Below are 20,869 nucleotides of genomic sequence, written 5' to 3' on the forward strand. Positions count from 1 at the left end.
ATGCTTTACGGTGAACGCGAGATAAGCGACTTCCGGCGGCGCCGGGCGAGAGGCGTGAGGGGAAGCTGAAGTTCCAGCGTTGCCTGCAAAGCAGCCGCGGAAAGGGGAGCTGTGCACGGGCCTGTTGGGGTTCCCCCGCCGGTCGCCTCTTCGTCCCGCTTGTCTGCCGGGGCGCAGCGCGGCTGGCACGTGGGTCCAGGCCCGAGGCAGCTCCCCCGGGGGCCGCCCGGGCTCAGCATGCCCGGGGTGAAGCTGACCACCCAGGCCTACTGCAAGATGGTGCTGCACGGTGCCAAGTACCCGCACTGCGCCGTCAACGGGCTGCTGGTGGCCGAGAGGCAGAAGCCCCGCAAGGACCACCTGCCCCTGGGCGGCCCGGGCGCGCACCACACGCTCTTCGTGGACTGCATCCCCCTCTTCCACGGCACGCTCGCCCTTGCACCCATGCTCGAGGTGGCCCTCACCCTGGTAAGCCAAGAGAAGACGGTCCCAGCTGCACCCCGCTGGGAGCCCCACGACATCCTGTGGGAATTCAGGCTCTGGGGCGAACCACCAAAGCTCCCCAGTTTGTGTGCACAGCAGCCGGAACGACGGCCTGCTTGTCTTTAGAGGCGCTTTAGGCAAATGAGTGAGAGATAGATGCATGTCATCAAGTCAGAGTGGTTCGGGCTTGTTTGCTGACATGTTTTACAAACCGTTTTTGGTCCGCTCGACAATCACTTTTGATTGCCAGATCACTTTGATCAGGGTGTTTGAAGAGGTGGGGGACCTAAACGCACCCCAGAACCCAAAGTGGGTGTCATCCTGGACTGCTTGGTTGAGAACCCCAGAGTGGACATCACAGAAATGTTCTCAAGAGTGCGCCCTGAGCGTCCCGCAAGAAGGATGTGCTTGTGTCCCTTGTGACTTGCCCAGAGTGCACCCCAGGATTTGAAAGCTAAAGATTTCCAGTTATATTTAAAGGCAGGAAGGAGCCTACAGACCCACCACCCAGCCTTTTTTGTGTGTACATGTAAAGATGACTTTACCACATGAAAGTACTGGGGTGGGGGGAGCGGTTGGCGTATAGATCAGATGGCCGGTAGTTGGATTCTAAGCAGTAGTTTTGGAGCTTGTAAGCTGCACTGACAGAGAAATTGACTGTAGTCTTAAACCTGCTTCAGTACCTGAGCTCATGTGTTGTGTATTTTTTACTTAAGTACAAACTATGGTGCTAAAACATTTGTTTATGCCTGCAAAAGATGACACTTGAGAAGAGGTAGGGAGAATATTCTCTATGTCCTCACTAAGTAAAATGAACTTACTCTGTAATTGATATTGTTATTATATCCTGGAAACTCATGATAAGTAGGAAATACTTTTGGACAGTCTTGGTTGAATGACACAGCTTGAGTTCTAGTTAAACTGAGTCATGTGAACTTCTTCATACCATCTCCGGGCTGGGGCTAGAAAAGTAGTAGATGTTCCTAAAAATCAAACAATTTAGCTCCTAAAGAAATGGGGGGGGTTTTTTTTCAGGCGGTGGTGCACTGTCATAAGCACACATAAAGTACAAAACTCAAGGATCCCAGTTCTCAGCTTCCCACCTGCAGGAGGGTGGCTTCAGAAGCAGTGAAGCAGGTCTGCAGGTATCTTTCTCCCTTTCTATCTCTCCTTCCCCTCTCAAGTTCTCACTGTCCTATCCAATTAACAAAGGGGAGGTGGCCACCAGGAGCAGTGGATTCATAGTGCAGGCACTGAGCCCCAGCAATCACCCTGGAGGCAAAAATAAATAAATAAAATGAAATATGATGTCACCAAAAGCTCACTTGCATGTACATATTTTCTGTTTTAGTGCAAAACTTTATTTTTTCCCATTGTTTATCTGTAATTAACAGTGCCTTACAGTACTTTAAGATTACAATTTACTACCAAAGTTCTGTGTCCCCACCCAAATCCTAGAAAGTTTTCTTGTTTCTGTGGCTTTTGTTTCTTTTGTTTGCATGTTCATATGTTCTCTAGTTTCCACGTGTGCAAGACAACATGGCAGTTGTCTTTCATCTCTTGTTTCCCTAAGCATAGTCACCTTCAGTTCCATCTATTTTGTCCCATTGAACACAAATTTACCCTTTTTGATTACAGAGTAATATTCCATGGAATATATATCCCATAATTTCTTTAGCCAGTTATCTATTGATGTGTGTTTAGGTTGCTTCCATTCTTTGGCTAGTGTGAATAAATCAGCTATGAACATAGCAGTTCGTATGTCCCATCAAATTAGCGTTTGAGTGTTCTTCGAATAAGTGCCTAAGAGTGGTATTGCTGGATCATAAGGTAATTCCATTTTTATTTGTTTAAGGACTCTCCATACAGTCTTCCAGAGGGGCTAGTGCAAGACATTCAGTCATCTGTTTCGTTAATTATTCTACAATGAATGAAACTATAGGTTTATCTCTTCTCTCCATCTACCACCCTCAAGAAAGAAACTAGCCAGCTACTGGGAACAGAAGAATCTTGCTGGAGTGGAGCCCCAGCACCAAGTCTGGTGACAAAAAATAAAAAGGCAATATAGAACAGCACACTTCCAGAGTAGGAAGCAGGCAGGAGAGAGCTACAGCATTCCTGTCCAGGCAAAGGGCTTTAGCGGGGTTCTCCTTTCAACCCTCCCTTTCCTCCCCCCAGAGTCTGATTGGCTGGCATAGCTGAGTCAGCATTTTTTATTGGTCAGGTGCTATGTTAGCTGGTGTTCCCATAGACTGCAGGTATGGTCATGGTCTGCCTGGGTGACCCTGCTCCCAGGTAGTGTTGTCATGACTTTAACATGGTCAGCTCTGGCCGGGTAGGGTACCATGGTTTTCAGCATAGTGAACAGTAGAGTGTTGTTCAAGTGTTACTGGATCAGGGTGTGCTCTCTATTACTGTTACTGTTCTATTCTTTGAGTAAGAACAGAGAGTTTGTTGTCACATACCTGGAGAAGTGATTCCTGAAGTTACGCAACTTCAGAAACTTTACCATGTACCTGAGCCTGCAAGCTCAGTAACTTCCCCATCCACCCTTGTAGCTCAGACAATTGTCCCAGCTTTCACCTCAGCCCTAACGGGGTCATTGGCTACATTAAGCGCATTCACTTGCAGGAAGTTAGACTGATCAGGGTTATATAGCCAGCAGGCCCTTACTGAGGTAGGTCTCCAATACAGTACCTACTCTGCAGGTCAACCTGTACCACACAGGCAAGTACCAGCACCAAAGAATGAGCACCATTTGTGGGGCTAAGCAGAAAGTGGTCAAGAGTTAAAGAGAAAAGTCAGCTAACCCAGGCTTTCAGTGTCAGGAAAGGCAAGTCAGCTGCCTAGAGAAAGAGACATGTAAGTTGTGCCCCAGAATGCCAGCCATGGTAACACAGGGTCATAGGGAAGCTGTTTAAGACAGAGTATCAGTACACAAAGACCAGATGAAAATAGAGGGAGGGTGATGTGAAGGAAGAGCTGGACTGTAAAAAGCCAGTGGTAGAGAGGTGAAAAGCATGGGAAAATAGTACTACCAGTCCTTGAGGGGAACCAAAGAAAGCCTACTGCTAAAAGTTGTTTTTTTTTTTTAAAAAAAAAAAAAAGAGGGGGGTGGATCTGGAGCTCAGAAGGCAGATGAGCTGAAAATGAAGATATATTCAATAGGTTGGAAACTGGCAGCTTCTCAATGACTTTTGAAATCATAAGAGCAAGTCAGATCAGCCAGGCCAACATGTGGAATAAAGAGAACTCAGTGGACAGAAACCTGAGGAAAATTAGCCTTTGGGATGAGTGGAAAAACAGGTCAACCAAGAAATAGACTGAAGAGCAAGAAGAAATAGTATCTTGCTTTAAATCCACTAAAGTCCTATCAAAATTCCCAAGTGTGTCTTAAAGACAAGCTTGAACTTCACTTGGTATTGTCAGAATACTAATTCTTAAATAAACTTTACAAAGTTCAAGGATTATGTCCCTTGAGATAATGAATGCAGTACTTGAGAGAATTGAATGTACTATAAACAACTGCATTTGAGTCACCTCTACTTGAGTCTTCCCCGAGGAGCAAGGCTGCCTCCCAAACCACTTACCTGGAGAGGGAAGATACCCAATAGGGAACTTTGACTCCAAGAGCCCAGACAGGAGCATTGAATGGCCGTGTTGATCTCGCCATCTGTGTTGTCATTCCAGGCTCAACTTCTGGCATACTCTTTTAAGTGTTGAGTCTCCTGTACAGCAAGTTGGGTCTAAACCAGAGACCCTACAATAACTTTTTAACAATAAGAGAAAACAGCTGAAGTTCTGTCTGTGCCAAGCAGTGGTGGTTGACCAGAACTTTGAATCATAGACTCAACATTTGACAAATAATGAAAAAGATGCCAATTGACTACAAATTAAATAGCTACCTGAATAAAGTTAGAAAGGAAAGTTTGCGATTTGAGTTCAAGCAAACATTTGTATTACTATTAAGGTACAGTGTTTTTACTTTTCAGTGATTTTACAAGTTGACCACAGTGAGAAATGTCAGCACTCTGAGCCATAGTTTGGTCAGCCTGTGGAGGAGGTTATTTTGTGGTGCTGGGGGCACCACTTTCAAGCTAAATTTTTCATTCTTTATTCTTAATGTTTTACTTGTTTATTTATTGGATAGAGATAGAATTTTGAAAGGAAGGGGAAGAAGAAAGAGAGACTTCTGCAGTACTCCTTCACCACTTAGGAAACTGTTGCCCCTGCAGGTGGTGACCAGGGCCTTGAACCTGGATCCTTGAGCACCGTAGCATGTGTGCTCACCAGGTGCACCACGGCCCGGCCCCTTCATACTTCCTGTTATTTCATATAAAGGCACACAGGGGAAAGACACCACAGCATTACTACACTATCTCTGGTGTTTCCCCTAGGTGCTTTGGTCTGTCCATGTTTTGCTGGGGCTGAAATCCTGGGCTTTACCCATGGTAAGGTGCATGCCCTACCCAGCAAGCTATCTTTCAGTCCCTGAAAGATGTAATTTTAATAAAGCTCTAAATCCATAAAACTGTCTAAATAAGGCCTTATTCGCATAGCTTTTCTATTCTGGGAGTTTCATTTTGGAATTATTTTTGGTAAATAGGAGAGACTAGCTTGATCAGCAGTTCATCAAAGGGTAACAACAGATTCCTTTGAAAGGCTTTTCTTTAAAATTTTTTCCATTTTAAAAACTATCCTTGCATTTCTGGGTGCTTTTTATAGTTTTTGAGTACTTAATGCCTATTATCTTATTTATCCTCATAACCCTTTGACGTAGATAGTGGTGGAATTATATCTAATAGCAAAAACCCATACAATGTTAGTAGGACAATCAGCCTGAATCTACTGTTTCTCTAAGCCTTCTCTGTCCTTTTCCCCTCTGTGGTTTCCTAACACTGCAGAGCACCTTTCGTTACATTCTGCTCCCATAACTTCCTACTTGACAGGTGACCTTTTTGCCATGACTTCGTTGGGTCCAGAATTCTCTATTTCATGCATGTGTCCCCTCTTTGTGCTTATGTATAAGCTGCTGCCCTTTAGTTCCTTCCTAAGTCCCTCATCCCCCTACCTCTTGTTATTCCTGCACAAGCCTGTGGGGAGGAAATGGCTACTCCTTGAATAAACACTTTCTCAAGGCGCCCAGTGGTGGCACATTTGATTGAACACACCTGTTTTCATGTGCCAAGGTCAGGTTCAAGCCCCCTAGATTCATGAGTGGTGAAGCAGTACTGCAAGTGTGTCTCTCCCTCACTACCTCCCTTTCCCTCTCAGTTTATTTACTTATGAGAAAGAGAGGAGGAGAGAGAGAAAGAACCAGACATCACTCTGGTACATGTGCTGCTGGGGACCGAACACAGAACCTCATGCTTGAGAGTCCAGTGCTTTATCCACTGCGCCACCTCCCAGACCACAAGTTACTCTATTCTTTATCCCTCTGAAAGTATGGACCAAAGATCTTTATGGGAAGCAGAAGGTGGAAGTTCTAGCTTCTGTAATTGCTTCTCCGCTAAACATAGGCATTGACAGATTGATCCGTACCCCCAGCCTGTTTCTGTCTTTCCCTAGTGGGGCAGGTCTCTGGAGAGGTGGGGTTCCAGGACACATTGGTGAGGTTGTCTGCCCAGGTAAGTCAGGTTGGCATCATGGTAGCATCTGCAACTTGGTGGCTGAAAAAATTAAGACATAAGGGGCCAATTGATAGCACAGCAGGGTAAGTGTACATGTTGCAAAGCACAAGAACCTCCACAAGGATTCCGGTTCAAGCCCCCGGCACCCCATCTGCAGGTAGGTCTCTTCAAAAGTGGTGAAGCAGGTCTGCAGGTGTCTTTCTATCTCTCCCCCTCTCTATCTTCCCCTCTTCTTTCAGTTTCTTTCTGTCCTATCTAACAACAGCAGCAGCAATAACAATAACAAGGGCAACAAAATGGAAGAAATGGCCTCCAGGAGCAGTGGATTCATAGTGCAGGCACCCAGCCCCAGCGATAAGCCTGGAGGCAAAAAACAATAAAAATAAAAAATTAAGATAAAAAGCAGAACAAATTGTTTAATAATTAGGAACCTAAAGGTAAGAGTATAGTAGATGAAGTTTGGAGTCTTCATTTTGGAAGAAGTTAGGAAGTCTTATTTTAGGTTTAAGATTTATTAATGTGGAGGTAGGAGAGAGAACCTGTGTGCCAGGGTACGACTCTGGCACATGAAATGCCCAGGACCTAACTTGGACCTGCAGTGAGAAGCTACTTTGTTCGGGGTCTAATTGGGACTGACTGGGTTGCACCGATGCCTTTACTAATTCTAGTGCTCTAAATTGAAAGAGCCAAAAATGGCATTAAACAGAGGGTTCACCCTTATGCCAATGTAAAGGTGTCCTTCTCCCCCTCTGAAAAGTAAATCTTCATAAGAACATGCGGAGGGTAGGGGAGATAGCATAATGCTTATGCAAACAGACTCTAGTGCCTGAGGCTCCAAAGTCCCAGGTTCAATCCCCTACACCACCATAAGCCAGAGCTGAGCGGTGCTCTGGTGTTTCTGTGTCTCTGTCTGCATCTCTCTCAAAAATAAAATAAATAAAATATTTTTTAAAAAAAATAAGAAGAAGAACATGCGGAATTGGGATCCTGCATTCAGAATCCCAGACGAGAATGTTGTCCTGAACTTTGGTTTTCATTTTGATTGTTCACAAGATGCATTTTCTTTATTTATTGGCTGGAGACAGCCAGAAATCAAGAGGATATAAAGAGGAAGAGAAGCAGAACGACACCTGCAGACCTACTTGCTTCACTACTTGCAAAGCTTCCTTCCTCCAGGTGGGGACTGGGGGCTTGAACTCAGGTCCTTGCACATTGTAACATGTGCACTCAACCAGGTGTACCACCACCCAGCCCCTTCCATCGTCCCCTTTTCTACATGCCAGCTGTCACTCCCTCACCTGATAATGTCTGCTTCCATATTCAGGCTTGTCAAAGAAAGGTTCCCCTCTTAGTAAAATATGTTCACTGACCACTGTGGGCCTGATAGCTGTTGGTGTGCCCGCCTCCATATCGCCATTCCTCCCTGTCTTGTTCCTTGGGGGAAGCCCCCTCCTCAGATGGGTGGGTGACCAGCGCGTCTGTCTAGGCAGCTGTGGATCAGCTGTGCTTACCCCTCATAGAGTTTTATGCTGGCTTTGAAAGTGACTGGGATCCATGTGGATTCAGTCGGCTAGGAAGGATCGTCAGTTTCCCCAATGAATGGGTACTCACGGGATGCACCACGGGAAGGTCGATCCAATGCATCCCAAACGCTAGAAGAAGAAGAAGAATAGACTTTTATAGGCTGTTCACTTGGTGGTTCTTGATTGAGTCATTCAAAACATTTTTGATGCATTTTTTTGTTTTGTTTTGTATTTTCACCAGAGAGGCCAAAGCACTTCTCAGCTCTGGTTTATATGGTGGTGCTAGTTGAGCCTTGGACCTTTGGAGCCTTAATTATGCAAGTCTGGTTTACTGCCATTTCACTATCTTCCAGGCCCTCAGAGCATCTAAAATCGAGTCAGCTTTTCTGCCCTGGTTCACTTTAGGGTAGCTTTTTCAAAGAGTTCCACCAAAAGTTCAAGGTCAGGGTATTGTTTTTCTGCTAGAATTTGCTTTAGCCATTGAAGTGTTATATAAAGGAGTTTACCTCTCATTGGGTAAAGTGTGCATCATGTTTATCACAAGCAGCATCCTCAAGTCAGGTGCCTTCTGTGCTTCCTTGAGGCCGGCACAAAGAACACCATGCGTATTTGCTGAGACTATTGCCTTCACCCCAGGAAAGGCACTTGAGAACAACTTAGATCACTGCCAGAAACAGTCAGCCATCATCAGTAGCAAATAGTTTTATTCTTTTTTTTTAACTAGTGATTTAATATAGATTTACAAAATTACAAGATAATGGGTACCCACCACTAGAGCTCTGTGTCCCCATTCCCTCCACTGGGAACTGCATTAGTTCTCCCACGATCACAGATATGGGTTGACTATTATTTCTATAACTTTGTTTGCCCATTTTTTTTCTATGATTCAGCCTTCTCTTCCTAATTCACACCTATGACTTCTAAATGTCCTTTCCTTCCCCCCACCCCTTCTTTCTCCAGGTCCTGATAGAATTGGAGTTCAGAACCCTCTGTTTGTCTTCCCCTAACTCTTACCTCTCTGGGAGGCAAGTGATAATTCTTATAGTAAACATAGAGTGTTTGTGGTCAGCCAAAAATTGTCCTTGTCCCAATCCATAGAGCCTTTGAATGTGTTACCTTACCTGGTTTAGGGTCTTGACCGTGAGATTATCCTGTCTTATCTGATGAGCCCAATGTATCACAAGTGCCCTTATAAGAGAGAGATGGGGGGAGTCAGGCATTAGTGCAGTGGGTTAAGCACAGGTGGCGCAAAGCGCAAGGGCCAGCATAAGGATCGCGGTTTGAGCCCCCGGCTCCCCACCTGCAGGGGAGTCACTTCACAAGCAGTGAAGTAGGTCTGCAGGTGTCTGTCTTTCTCTCCCCTCTCTGTCTTCCCCTCCTCTCTCCATTTCTTTCTGCCCTATCCAATAACAACGACATCAATAACTACAACAATAAAACAACAAGGGCAAAAAAAGGAATAAATAAATTTTTTTAATTTTAAAGGGGGGGGGCAGGGGGCTGTCAGGTGGTGGTACACTCAGTTAAGTGCACACATTACCATGCTCAAGGACCCAGGTTTGAACCTCCAGTCCCCACCTACGAATGGTGAAGAAAGTCTGCAGGTGGTTATCTTGCTCCCTCTCTCCTATGCTTCCCTCTCTTCTCACTTTTTCTCTGTCCTATTCAATTTTAAAAAATAGAAAGAAAAAGAGAGGGAGAAGCAGGCAGATGAGAGTCAAAAAAAGGAGGTGTGGTAGAATCGGTAGTCTTAGTTAAGCAGCCAGAGGTCAAGGATGTGGGTAACAGATGCTATAAAGTGCAAGGAATAGAGTAGGAGTAGGAGTCAGCCCTGCTTCTGACCTGTAAGGTGTCCTGTTAAGCTGCTAGACTTAATATAGCTTGTTACTAGGACAGTTGGAAACTTAATAACTAAACCTGAGTTGCTCTCTCTAGTTCTGATTCTATGCAAGAGAGCCAGGAGGGAATACCCAAGAGGACAGAAAAGAACAGTCTCTGTTGTATGCTTTACATTGGGTTGTTCTAGCTCTCCCTCTGCCAAGAAAATTGGATCAGTCCTGCTAGTTTCGCGGGCCCGCTTGGCCCAGCCCCAAGGAACCCTGAGAGAGTTCCAGAGTTGCAGAGTTCGAGAGTGCTTGGCACCGCCGCGGGGGAAAGAGGTAGCAGAGTTCTGTTTGGTGATTAGTTTGGTTTAGTTTATGAATCGTTGTTCTTGAATAAAGAAATACAGCTTCCCTGCCCAGCTGTATGTCTCTGGTCGTCTCTGTTACCCGCCCATGAAGCAAGCCCGGCCAGCTGGAGCCTCCGAATTTTAACAACAAGTCTCTACCCTAAGTGAGAACACATTCAGAAAGCTGATTAGAAACAGAGGCTGAGAGGATTGTACTTAAGGAGAAACCAGTGTGGACTTAACTCAGAGAATGGAACTAGATGCCAAAGTTTAGGAAAAATAAAATTAGGGAGATATCTCAGCCTGTTAGAGTACAGAACTTGCATGTCACGGGCTGTAGGCTCAGCCCCCCACACACCACCTTGTGCCAGAGCTAAGCAGTACTCTCGTCCCTCTCCCTCCCTAACTCTCATTCCCCCCACCCCTAAGTAATTTTTTTTTCCTACAAAAAGGCAAGGCTTTACTTGGTCTTTCCAGAGAAGCAGGAGTACCTCTCAAGTCTTGCCTGCCTCCCCTTTGCTTTAGGAAAATATGTAAGAACAGAAAAAGACGAGTTTTTTTTGTTTGTTTGTTTCATTTAAATTTAAGGGGAAAGTTCTACTGTAGTAAAGATTCTGGAAGTCATTTCCTTAAGAGGTGATAGAAACAAATGCATGATTTTTCTTTGCAACAGAGTCATAGTTAGAGAACCATTATAAATATTTTGGAGGCTTATCCCTAATCTTTTGCGTAGATGAGTAAAGCATCTAATTGGCTCAGTGAGCCTTGGTTCTGACCCAATATGGTAAATTGTGAGCTCTTAGGAGACCAGGATTATCATTCTACCCTCCAGTGTGTCAGGGAGCCTTGGACTGTACCATCTGCTTTTAGTCATGAGACTGTTGGAGGCTAAACCAAAAGTCAAGAAAAAGAGCAGTAGAGATGTGTTTAAAAAGAAAGAAAGAGAAGAAAGAAGTGGTTTTAACCAGTTAACTCACTGTGAAGAAAGCAAGGATCAATTTTAGTTCCTCTTTAGCAGACTGAGAATATAATTTATTGCTATGTGTTATTAAAATTCCATTATGGCAAAAACAGTCAGGATGACCTTTTGTTGTTTTTAATAATAGCATTAGGCCTGCAGGAAGCTAAATCTGATGAGAGAAGAGTGGCATTATAAAATGAACACCAGACTTTCAAAGCAGACCAGAGGGAGTTGAGACAGGATCTGTCCCTGTGTCCCTGCCTGCATCTGCTCACCTGTGTGCTAATGCCAATTTACCTCCCACCCATCCCCATATGAAGATGTTTTTCATGGCAAGTTGCTGTGGAATGCCGAATGTTGAACTACAGTGTAAAGAGCCTTGGCTTCGAAAGAGATTTAGATTCCCAGACTGACTTTGCTGCTCCCTTGGAGGTGTAAACATAAAAACCCCTCTGAGATTTAGTTTGCTCAGCTAGGAAAGACTGACTTAAATGACCTGTGGGGTCAAGACCCAGAGACTTCAGTTCTTTCTGGTGGAGAGAAAGTAGGTAAAGATTCTCTCTCCCCCAACTTGTCCATCATTCATTCATTCATTAATCCACTCGTTCATTAGTGGTGCGAGAGCCTTGCACATGTACAGTCCCACTCCTCCCAGAATAACTTTTTCATTCTTATTTCAGATAGTGAGGGAGACACCATAGCACTACTCTCCCGTCTAAGGAGCTTCCTTTAGTGCATGTGCTGCTGTGTCGTGGTGGGGCTTGCACCCAGGTCCTTATACATGGCCAGGCTTGTGCTCTACCCCATGTGCTATCTCCTGCCTCCCCCAACCCCTGCTTAACTCCATTTAATAAGCCTTGACATTGGGACCTCCCTTCTTCCTCCTCACCAACCCCACCCCAGTGACAGTGAGGGTTTTGCTTCTCTCTGTTTTCTCTGGTCTCAGGTGGATCAGGAAAAGCAGTTTGGTATGACCATTTTTCCTGTAAACACGTTTCAGTTTTACAGCCTTCCTTCTGGGGAGACGGATAAACAGACGATACAGTGACTTATTCTAACTGGTGGGAAAGAGGAGTCGCCTATGTTTATTGAAACTTGATAACTAAGGGAAAAATCACTCACCTTTTCAATTTTTGTTCTTTCAGATTGATTCCTGGTGCAAAGATAATAGTTACGTGATTGCTGGTTATTATCAAGCTAATGAACGAGTGAAGGATGCCAGGTATGTCAGTGCTAAACCTGTCTGTGGTCTGAAAGCTGTTCATGTGACAGACCCACTCTCTGGTCTGTAGACTCCCTCTGTGAAACCGCTAAGAATAACCCTCCCCACCCACTCTGCTTGTTTATAATATTTGAGAAGGACTGTGGTGTAACTAGTTCCAGACAACAGAAATTCTAAACATTTATATTACTGTTGAGTTTCTGTTCTGTATCTTTTTTTTTCTTCCTGCTTGAAGAGAATTCATGCAATGATAGCAGCAATCAGAGGCCTCCAGTTTGTCTCCACCTCACTTCCTATTCCCAAACTAGGAATGATAGGCAAAGCATGAGGAGAGAATGTCGCTTTCTTGTGGTAAATAAAACAGCAGTTAGCTTTGGCACTCTGAGGGTCTCATACTCAGACAAAAACATAGTGTCTGCTGTTTGTTCAAAATGACTCCTGACTACTTTCATCCAGATACTCCTTCCTGTATGTTTCCCACTAATAAGCAAAGCTGAGAACATTGCTTCATTTCTGCAATAGCCTCAGTCCCAACAGAGGAGTCTGATAGCACAGAGAAGTTAGGACGTTGAAAGAGGGATTTATCAGTGAGTATTTCCAAAGGCACCAGCAAGGTAGTAGTGTGGTAACCCAGAGCTGGTAACAAAAGCCAGCACCCTCCCCAAGCCTGAAGGCAGAGAGAATGGAGTAAAGGAAGACATTACAACTGGAAGCACATTGCCCTTTGTTCAAGGACCTTCCTGACCCTCTTCCCAGTGGCCAGAGTTGGTTGACCATAGTGTCCAGTGAAGAACCCAACCAAAATGCCTTCAGGAATTATATCCACTTGCCCAGCATAGACAAGAGATTAACTTCATTAGCATTTTGGAAATAATACAGTATGGTGGTGTCCACATGATGCTCCCTGAAGAAGAACAAGTACTTGAAACCCTTGATCCCTCTCTTGTAGGGGTCCAAGTCCAGGCAGAACAATCACCAGCTAGAAAACTGCTGCGCCAAGGCTATACCACTTGGACACTCAGAATCTAGGATCATACTAATAATGTCCTTTTTCTTTACTAGTCACTTCTCTCTGAAAAGCCTCCCCTCTTCGGCCAGACCTAGGTAAAAATATGTTTTTCTTTTAGAAATACCAACTAATTAGGTCAGGAAAATAAATCAGCCACAGTCTCAATCACTGGCACCCGCACAACCTGATGCCACAGCTAAAGCAGTCCTCTGGTTCTGACTGTGTGTCTCTCTTCCCTAATCTCATAATAAATAAGCTTAATTTATTTTATTACCACCAGGGTTATCACTGGGGCCTGGTGCTTGCAAGACTCCATTGTTCCTAGTAGACAAAACACAGACACACATACAAGGTTGTCAGAAAAGTCACACTTTTGCATTGAAAAACACAGAAAAATACTTCATAACTTTTCCACCAAGAGATACACGTAGCACTACTTATGAGCCTTCACCCTGCAGGTGGGGGCCAGGGACTTGAACCCAGATCCTCATGCATGACAGTGTATACTCTACCAGGTGAGCCACCATCCAGTCCCAATAAGTAATTTTTTTAAGAAAGAAATAGCTGATTTATAGCACCTCATGGCATAAGATTTGGAGCCAGGTAGATTTGGATTTGAAAGCACAATAGATGCTTTACCTCCTTGGGCTTCATTAATCCTCTCTGTGAGATGGAGCTATGAGATCACATTCACATTGCCGATAGAGACAGAGCGGGGCAACACACATGCTTAGCTTTATGCTAGGTTCAAGAATAGGCTAGTTTTCTCCCCCTCTCTCTCTCCCTTCCCCCACCGTGTGTGTGTGTGTGTGTGTGTGTGTGTGTGTGTGTGTGTGTGTGTGTGTGTTAGTGATTTAATACTGATGTACAAAATTATAAGATAGCAGAGATATAATTCCACACTTTTCCTGCCACCAGAGTTCTGTGTCCCCATTCCCTCCATTGGAAACTGCACTAGTTCTCCCAAGATCACAGATATGGATTGGTCATTATTTCTGTAATTATATTTATATATATTTACCCTTCCACCACCCCCAGGTCCTGATGGAACTGGATGGAGTTCAGAGCCCTGAGGTCATCTTCCTATAACATTTCTCCCCCTCTGGGAGTATGGACCAAAATTCTTTATGGGGTGTAGAAAGTGGGAGTTCCTGCTTCTGTAATTGCTTCTCAACTAGACATGGGCTTTGGCAGGTCGATCCATACCCCCACAGGCTGGTACTTTTACTAGTCTTGTTTTCACAGAAAAGTCTCCTTTTTACAGAAAAGGATCAATCATTATTTTAGTTATATAAAAAGAAATGTAAGTTGTCTTTGTTTTATTCTCTTCCTAAACTTCCAATGATTTCACGTCACAGTTGTTGGTGTCTTGCTTTATAATTAGCATTTCCTTGGGGCAGATTCCCTGTAGAGGCACAGTGTCCTGGCCTGGGATTGATGCATGTAAGATCTGAATCACAACTGCGTACTGCATGTCCAGGGCAGGACAAGACTGGCGAGCATAGGGTCCTGGGTTCCATCCCCAACATTACATGTGCCAGAGTGATACTCTGGTTCTTTCTCTCCTCTCTGTCTCTCATCTTTAAAAGAAAAAAGAAAGTACATGCTGAGCTTTGTACTGCCTGAGACAGGATCAGCAAGAAGGTCCCTGCCGAGAGGATGCCTGCAGTTTGGCATGGCAGCTGACTTCAGGGGCAGGAGTTGATACAGTCTAGCAAACAAAATGCAGATTTGGAACTTCATCCTGTGACAGTCTTACATTAGGAATGGGGTGGGGAGTGCTGGTGGTGGCACACCTGCTTGAGCATACACATTACTGGTTGCAAGGACCTGAGTTCAAGCTCCAAGTCCCCACCTGCAGGGGGAAGCTCCACAAGTGGCAGGGCAATGCTGTAGGTGTTTCTCCCCCTCCTTATCTCTCCATCCCCTCTCTAAATATACATATATATAATCTCCAAAATGAATAAATAAAATGTTAAGACTGGGATGGGATGGGGTGGGGTGGGGTGGGGTGGGTCAGTATTTAAGACATAACCCAAAAAAGCCCAACAAAACTGAAAGATCTGCTGTGGAGACAGGACAGTTGTGACACACAGTATTGCATATGAGGTGACCCAGGTCCATCCCTCAGCACAACCACTAGTCAGAGCCAGGTTGTGCTCTGATCAGAAGCAAAACTGGTGAGCTTGCTCTTGGAAATTCACTAGCTATAAAGTTTTTGTTTAAGTTTTGGCAGTTCAGGACATAGCTCAACTGGAAGAGCATGGCATTTGCATACCTGGAGTTCAGTGTGAGCCCCCAGTACAACATGTACCAGTGTGGTGCTCTGTCTCATCTTTCTCCCTCTCTCTGTCTCATGTGAAACTCTCATGTAGCAGATACAGTTAATCTATTTATTTAAACTGGGTTCTTGGGCATCTAAAATGTTTTTAGTGTTTGCTTTTAATAAATACTTTGTGTCCAGGGAGCCAGGCGGTGTCGCACCTGGTTAAGGACACACATTACAGTGAGCAAGGATCCGGGTTCAAGTCCCTGGTCCCTACCTGCAGGGGGAAAGCTTCACAAGTGGTGAAACAGGGCTGCAGGTGTCTCTGTCTCTCTTCTGCACTATTCCCCCTCCCCTCACAATTTCTCTCTGTCTCTACTCAAAATCAATAAAGATTTTTAAAAATTTTTGTTTTAAATACCTTGTGTCCAGTCACCCCAGTCTCAGTAAAAGTCATCCAGTTACACAACCATAAATGAGCATTTCCTCCTGAGCCACTCTCCTGTGTTGAGTACACCTTTCCATCCAGGGTATCGGGTTGTTGGCTAAGTCATGACTTGCCTTTCTGTTTTTCTATGTAAAAAAATGTGTCAGGGCTTTTCCAACAACCCAATACAAATGAGACAGGACCAGTGAAAAGGCTAGAGCCATCAGTTCTGTGAGAAAGACCATGCTGGCCGGGGAAGAGCCAAGGCTCTTCAGCACCTCTTCATTTGCCATCTGAGCTCAATGGGAATTTGGCACTTTCCAACTTTGGGCAAATAAAAGGGTCTACAGTCTTCACTTTGAGAGCTTTCCAGTATGACTTAACAAGACAAAAAAATCCCTGGGGCTTATTCTTTCAACTTTCTGCTGTTCCATTTTTCTTAATACAATCCTGCAGACTAACAGTCACCAATCACTACAGATTCATGATGAAAAATGAAAAAGAATAATTAGAGAAAATCACTTATTTTTCATAAATCATTCTGCTTTCTTCAGTGTAGTACATTTCTTTAAATTAACCACTGTATTTTATAGCCATTAGAATAAAGTGCCATCCCTGCATCAAAGGCTATAATCATGCAGGGAAAATAAAATGCTTGAAAAGACAGCTGCCTGCCAAAGGCTAAGTATTAATGGCCTTGTAGAAATAAATAGAGTTTAGAGAAGGAACAAATGAATCCATCTGGGGCAGTTTGTAAGACCTGCCAGAGATATTTTTCTGGACACTAAAGGTAGGGGGCAGTTGGGCTGGGCGGTAGCGCAGCGGGTTAAGTGCGCATTGCACAAAGCACAAGGACCGGCATAAGGATCCCTGTTCGAGCCCCTGGCTCCCTACCTGCAGGGGGGTTACTTCACAAGCAGTGAAGCAGGTCTGCAGGTGTCTTTCTCTCTTCCTCTCTGTCTTCCCCTCCTCCCTCCATTTCTCTCTATACTATCCAACAACAGCAGCAGTAACAACAACAATAAACAAGGGCAACAAAAAAGGAAAAAAGATAGCCTCCAGTGGATTCATAGTGCAGGCACCCAGCCCCAGCAGTAACCCTGGAGACAAGGGGAAAAAAATTAAAAGGTAGGGGGACAGATAGTATAAGATAGTGTAAGATAGTTTATCTAGTAGAGCATATACTTTACCATGTTCAAGGACCCAGGTTCAAGTCCCTGCTACCACATGGGAACACCTGCATGTGGAAGCTTCATGAGCTCTGCTGTAAGTCTCCTCTCTCTCTCACCCTCCCTCCCTCCCTTCTCCTCGGTCTGTCTCTCTGTCTGGAGGGGGGTGCCAGTTGAGTACACACAGTACCACGTGCAAGGCCCCAGGTTCGAACCCCCAGTCCCCATCTGCAGGGAGATATCCTCACAAATGGTGAAGCAGGTCTACAAATGTCTTTCCCTCTCTTAGCTCCCCACCCCTCTCAATTTCTGTCCTGTCAAATAAAATAAAAGGAGGTGGGGGATGGTGGCCAGGAGTAGTGAATTAGTAGTGCTGGCACCAAGTCCCAGCAATAACCCTGGTAGAAATAAACAAACAAATAAGATGGGAGGGAATTCAGTAAGCAGAGATTGACATGAATGAAAGGGCATTCCAAGTGGGACAGAGTGAGTGAGGGGGGAGGAAAAGACAAAGAGAACTTCACTGAAATCCAGGACATACAGAGCTTTGTTCCTGTGATTAGTTACGGTGGGTAGGCCACAGGGAGAAAGACCTGGGTTGCCAGGCTTGAGAAATCACCGGACTTTGTCTTACGCTTTGTGATATGGATGGGAAGTGTTATTTCAGGGAAATTGATCTAAGGGTTTTCAGGGTACGTGGGACAAATAGAACCTAAAAATTGAAACCTATCAGGAAGCAGTTTTAGCATCCATGCTGCTGATAATGATAGCCTAAATGAAAAGGGTGGCAGGGAGGGGAGGGGGGGAGTCAACAGGTCTGGTGAAGGACCAGGGAGACAGACCCCTGCTGCTTTGCGCTGTGCTCCCCTGGAATCCTCCCGGCATTCCCAGCCTTCTGCGCCAGTCTTTGCTGCAGGACCATGATCACCAAAAGCTACTTTTTTTTTCTTTCTTTCTATCTTTCTTTCTTTTAAATAACATATGAGAGGGAGAAAAAAGAGAAGCCTGCAGCACTAGTCTACCACTTGCAGAGCCCTGCAAATGGAGGGAGACCAGAGGCTTGAACCTGGGTCCTCAAGGGTTTAACTTGTGTTCTACCAGGTGTGCCACCACCCAGCCCTCACCAAGAGCAAGTTTTTTACATACATGTAATTTTTTTATTTCCTGTTTTTTGTTTTGTTTGTTTGTTTGTTTGTTTTTAATGAGAGAGACCAGAGCACAGCTCAGCTCCGGCTTATGCTACTGCTAAAGATTGAATCTGGGACCTCAGACCCTCAGGCATGAAAGCCTTTTGCACAACCAATATGCTGTTTCCTCAACCCCAAGAACAACTTTAAGCAGGGCAAGAAGTCCATGTGGTTTCACAGTTGTGATTTGTTGTTGCTTATTAGCTCTAAGTGGCAGTGACCAGGCCTCAGGCAGACAGTGTTGAATGGCACTACCTGGAACATGGTAAACTCACTGGTCCTTCTTCTGCAGTCCAAACCAGGTTGCCGAAAAGGTTGCCTCCAGAATCGCTGAGGGCTTCAGTGACACAGCCCTCATCATGGTGAGTCACCTGGACTGTTTGTCCTGTTTTTCCGGGTGTTTTCTTATAACAGGAGCTTCAGAGTACGAGTGCTTCTCTATCTGGGAGCACCTCAGCCCCTCGATGGCTGTCCACGCCCTCTTCATCGCAAAGTCACAGGTATAATGTTGACTGTAGTCACAGTTATGAAGCTCCACGGTCAGGCATCATTCAAGTTCAGTGGTCCTTGGAGTGAAATCTGCATCCCCCGTGGATCTGTACCACCTGGAAATGTGTTAGGAATGCAAATTGTTGGCCCAGCAGTCTTTGTTTTAACAAGACTTTCAGATGATGCTGATGTGTGCCAAGTATGAAAACCATTAACTTAAAACAGCCGTGCTGCCTACGAGAAGGACAGGGCAGGGAGATATGGGGAGGGCTGTAACCACTCCATTCAGTTAGAATTCTGATGGAGGGAAGGAAGTGGTGTTTCACTTCAGTGAAGTACTTCCTCCATTTTATCCTGCAAAATACAGTGCTCATTCAAGGCTCCACTTGTGTTCCATACATGGTGCCAGATATGCCATGTCTGCACTCTAAGGCAGACTTTCTGTTGTGGCCTGTGTTTATGCCGCAAGAGCCATGATGAAGTACCTAGGTCTTCCAGAAAGGTGCTGGCTGTGTTGTGTTATTAGCAGTTTGCATACATCTGTCTTTTGTCTTGTACACAGGTGGACAACACTAAGTTCACGATGGACTGTGTGGTGCCTACGATCCATGTATACGAGCACCACGAAAACAAATGGCGGTGCCGAGACCCACACTAGTGAGTGCAGTGTGTGCTGAGGGGTGGCCTGAGCACCTGACTCCCACAGAAGAGCTAACTCTAGCTTTCTATGTTTTCAGATTAGCATATTCTCCAGGGAGCAAACAGACCTGTTCCTTGACTCCTGGAGGTTAAAGCCTCCGAGAATTCCAAGCAAAGAAGGAGACCTAAGTGTTACTCCCTGGGTTGCCTGTCTTTGACCATGGGGCATTTCTTCCCAGGCCAAACAGACTCTGCTGTTTGATTTGGCTTATTTGTAATAACTAAGAAAGCATCGTCATCGCCACCCCCCTCTCTCTCCTGCTTCTTCAGAGTCTCGTTGAGAAAGAGGTCTTCCATTTATGAACCATGTCAGATATTCTTTGCGCTACCGTTCATTACTGACCTTTGTATTACTTGGCAGGTGCTGGTTTTCTACTAGTTGTAAAGCTATCCATTTTTATTGTTGAACTTGGTTTCTCCTGTTTCTCCTCTTAGTGATTACTGTGAAGACTGGCCAGAGGCCCAGAGGATCTCAGCATCTCTCCTGGACAGCCGATCCTATGAAACACTTGTGGATTTCGATAACCACCTGGATGACATTCGGAATGACTGGACAAATCCAGAGATCAATAAGGCTGTTCTGCACCTATGTTAGAGAGGGACTTCAGTGACTGGTCTTTGAGCATTTCCACTACCCTAAAGAAAAACTATTTTTAAACGTAAATAAAATATCTCATAGCCTGTGAGGAAAACTGACAGTAGTCAGAATGGCATGTGCCTGGAAAGAGGCAGCACTATCTCTTTGGCCATTTTTTTCATTCAGAGTCTCTAGAGAAGGTACAGACTGTCGGGTCTGACCATCCCATGGAGCCCTTCCAAGTTACACATTGCTGTAATCCTCCAGATCAGAGCTATTTCTGCTTGTCTTAAGATTCTTCCTATTAAACAGTTTTAACTAACCTTTTATAATCTGAAGAGAATACTTTTTAAGACTTATGGAACTGTCTATAAAAAAAAAAAAATCTACTTGAAGAGTGAGTTTTCAACCTGTTTGTATTCATGTCGTGGGGCGGGGGGGGGGGGGGGGGGAGCGGGGCCGGGGCTGGGGCAGGTGTGTGGCACTCAGTGATACTGAGGACCTGTGTGCTGGTGTTCAGCTCTGCCGGCCTGATGTCAGTCAGGATCATAGAGCTGCCCGACTACACGGTGGGAATAATGCCACTGTTGCCTGGGGAACCCTCATCATTAAAGATAAAAACAAACATTGTTGGCCATGGGAACTTGGGTGGGAGCACAATGTAATGCTTCCCAGTCAACCAGAGACTGTGTAAGCACAAGAATCAATTCTGACTACTCCCTGACTAGCATGATTAACCAAATGGATCTCATCTATGTCATCAAAATGGTTTGTCTTGTATTTGAAGTAGCAAAAGAAAAGCAAGACCTAGACTCCCCCAAGTTGAGCACTGATATTTATGCTTAGAATGCTTGGTGAAGCTTTTTAATCTAATCACAGGGAATTATGAGCAGGGGGAGCATGGTACCATTGCATGATTCCTTATTATGTGAATTATTTGGTAACGAGGTTCAGAGAATAGTAATTTTACTACTTCCTTTTCTTTGACAACATGACCTACTAAAAGAGTTTCTGGCGCTCCGCTTCCCACCTGCAGGACACTTCACAAGCATTGAAG

General features: G+C 44.8%; 1 protein-coding gene across 2 annotated transcripts; it reads left to right on the top strand.

Annotated features, from left to right (window-relative positions):
• The first annotated feature begins 23 nt into the window (after positions 1-23).
• Positions 24-20,135, top strand: EMC8 (ER membrane protein complex subunit 8). 2 transcript variants are annotated; one of them, XM_060185058.1, is made up of 6 exons: positions 24-468; positions 11,913-11,989; positions 13,052-13,093; positions 18,340-18,409; positions 19,099-19,193; positions 19,671-20,135. In XM_060185058.1, exons 1-6 carry the CDS (start codon positions 238-240, stop codon positions 19,828-19,830), a joined length of 675 nt encoding a protein of 224 aa, XP_060041041.1. In that variant the 5' UTR covers positions 24-237; the 3' UTR covers positions 19,831-20,135. The 2 variants fall into 2 exon arrangements, with proteins under 2 accessions (XP_060041041.1, XP_007531607.1); XM_007531545.3 differs by lacking the exon at positions 13,052-13,093 and having other exon boundaries at positions 25-468.
• Positions 20,136-20,869: the final 734 nt, after the last annotated feature.

This window comes from Erinaceus europaeus, chromosome 2, assembly GCF_950295315.1.
Source record: "Erinaceus europaeus chromosome 2, mEriEur2.1, whole genome shotgun sequence".
Classification (NCBI taxonomy): Eukaryota; Metazoa; Chordata; class Mammalia; order Eulipotyphla; family Erinaceidae; genus Erinaceus; species Erinaceus europaeus.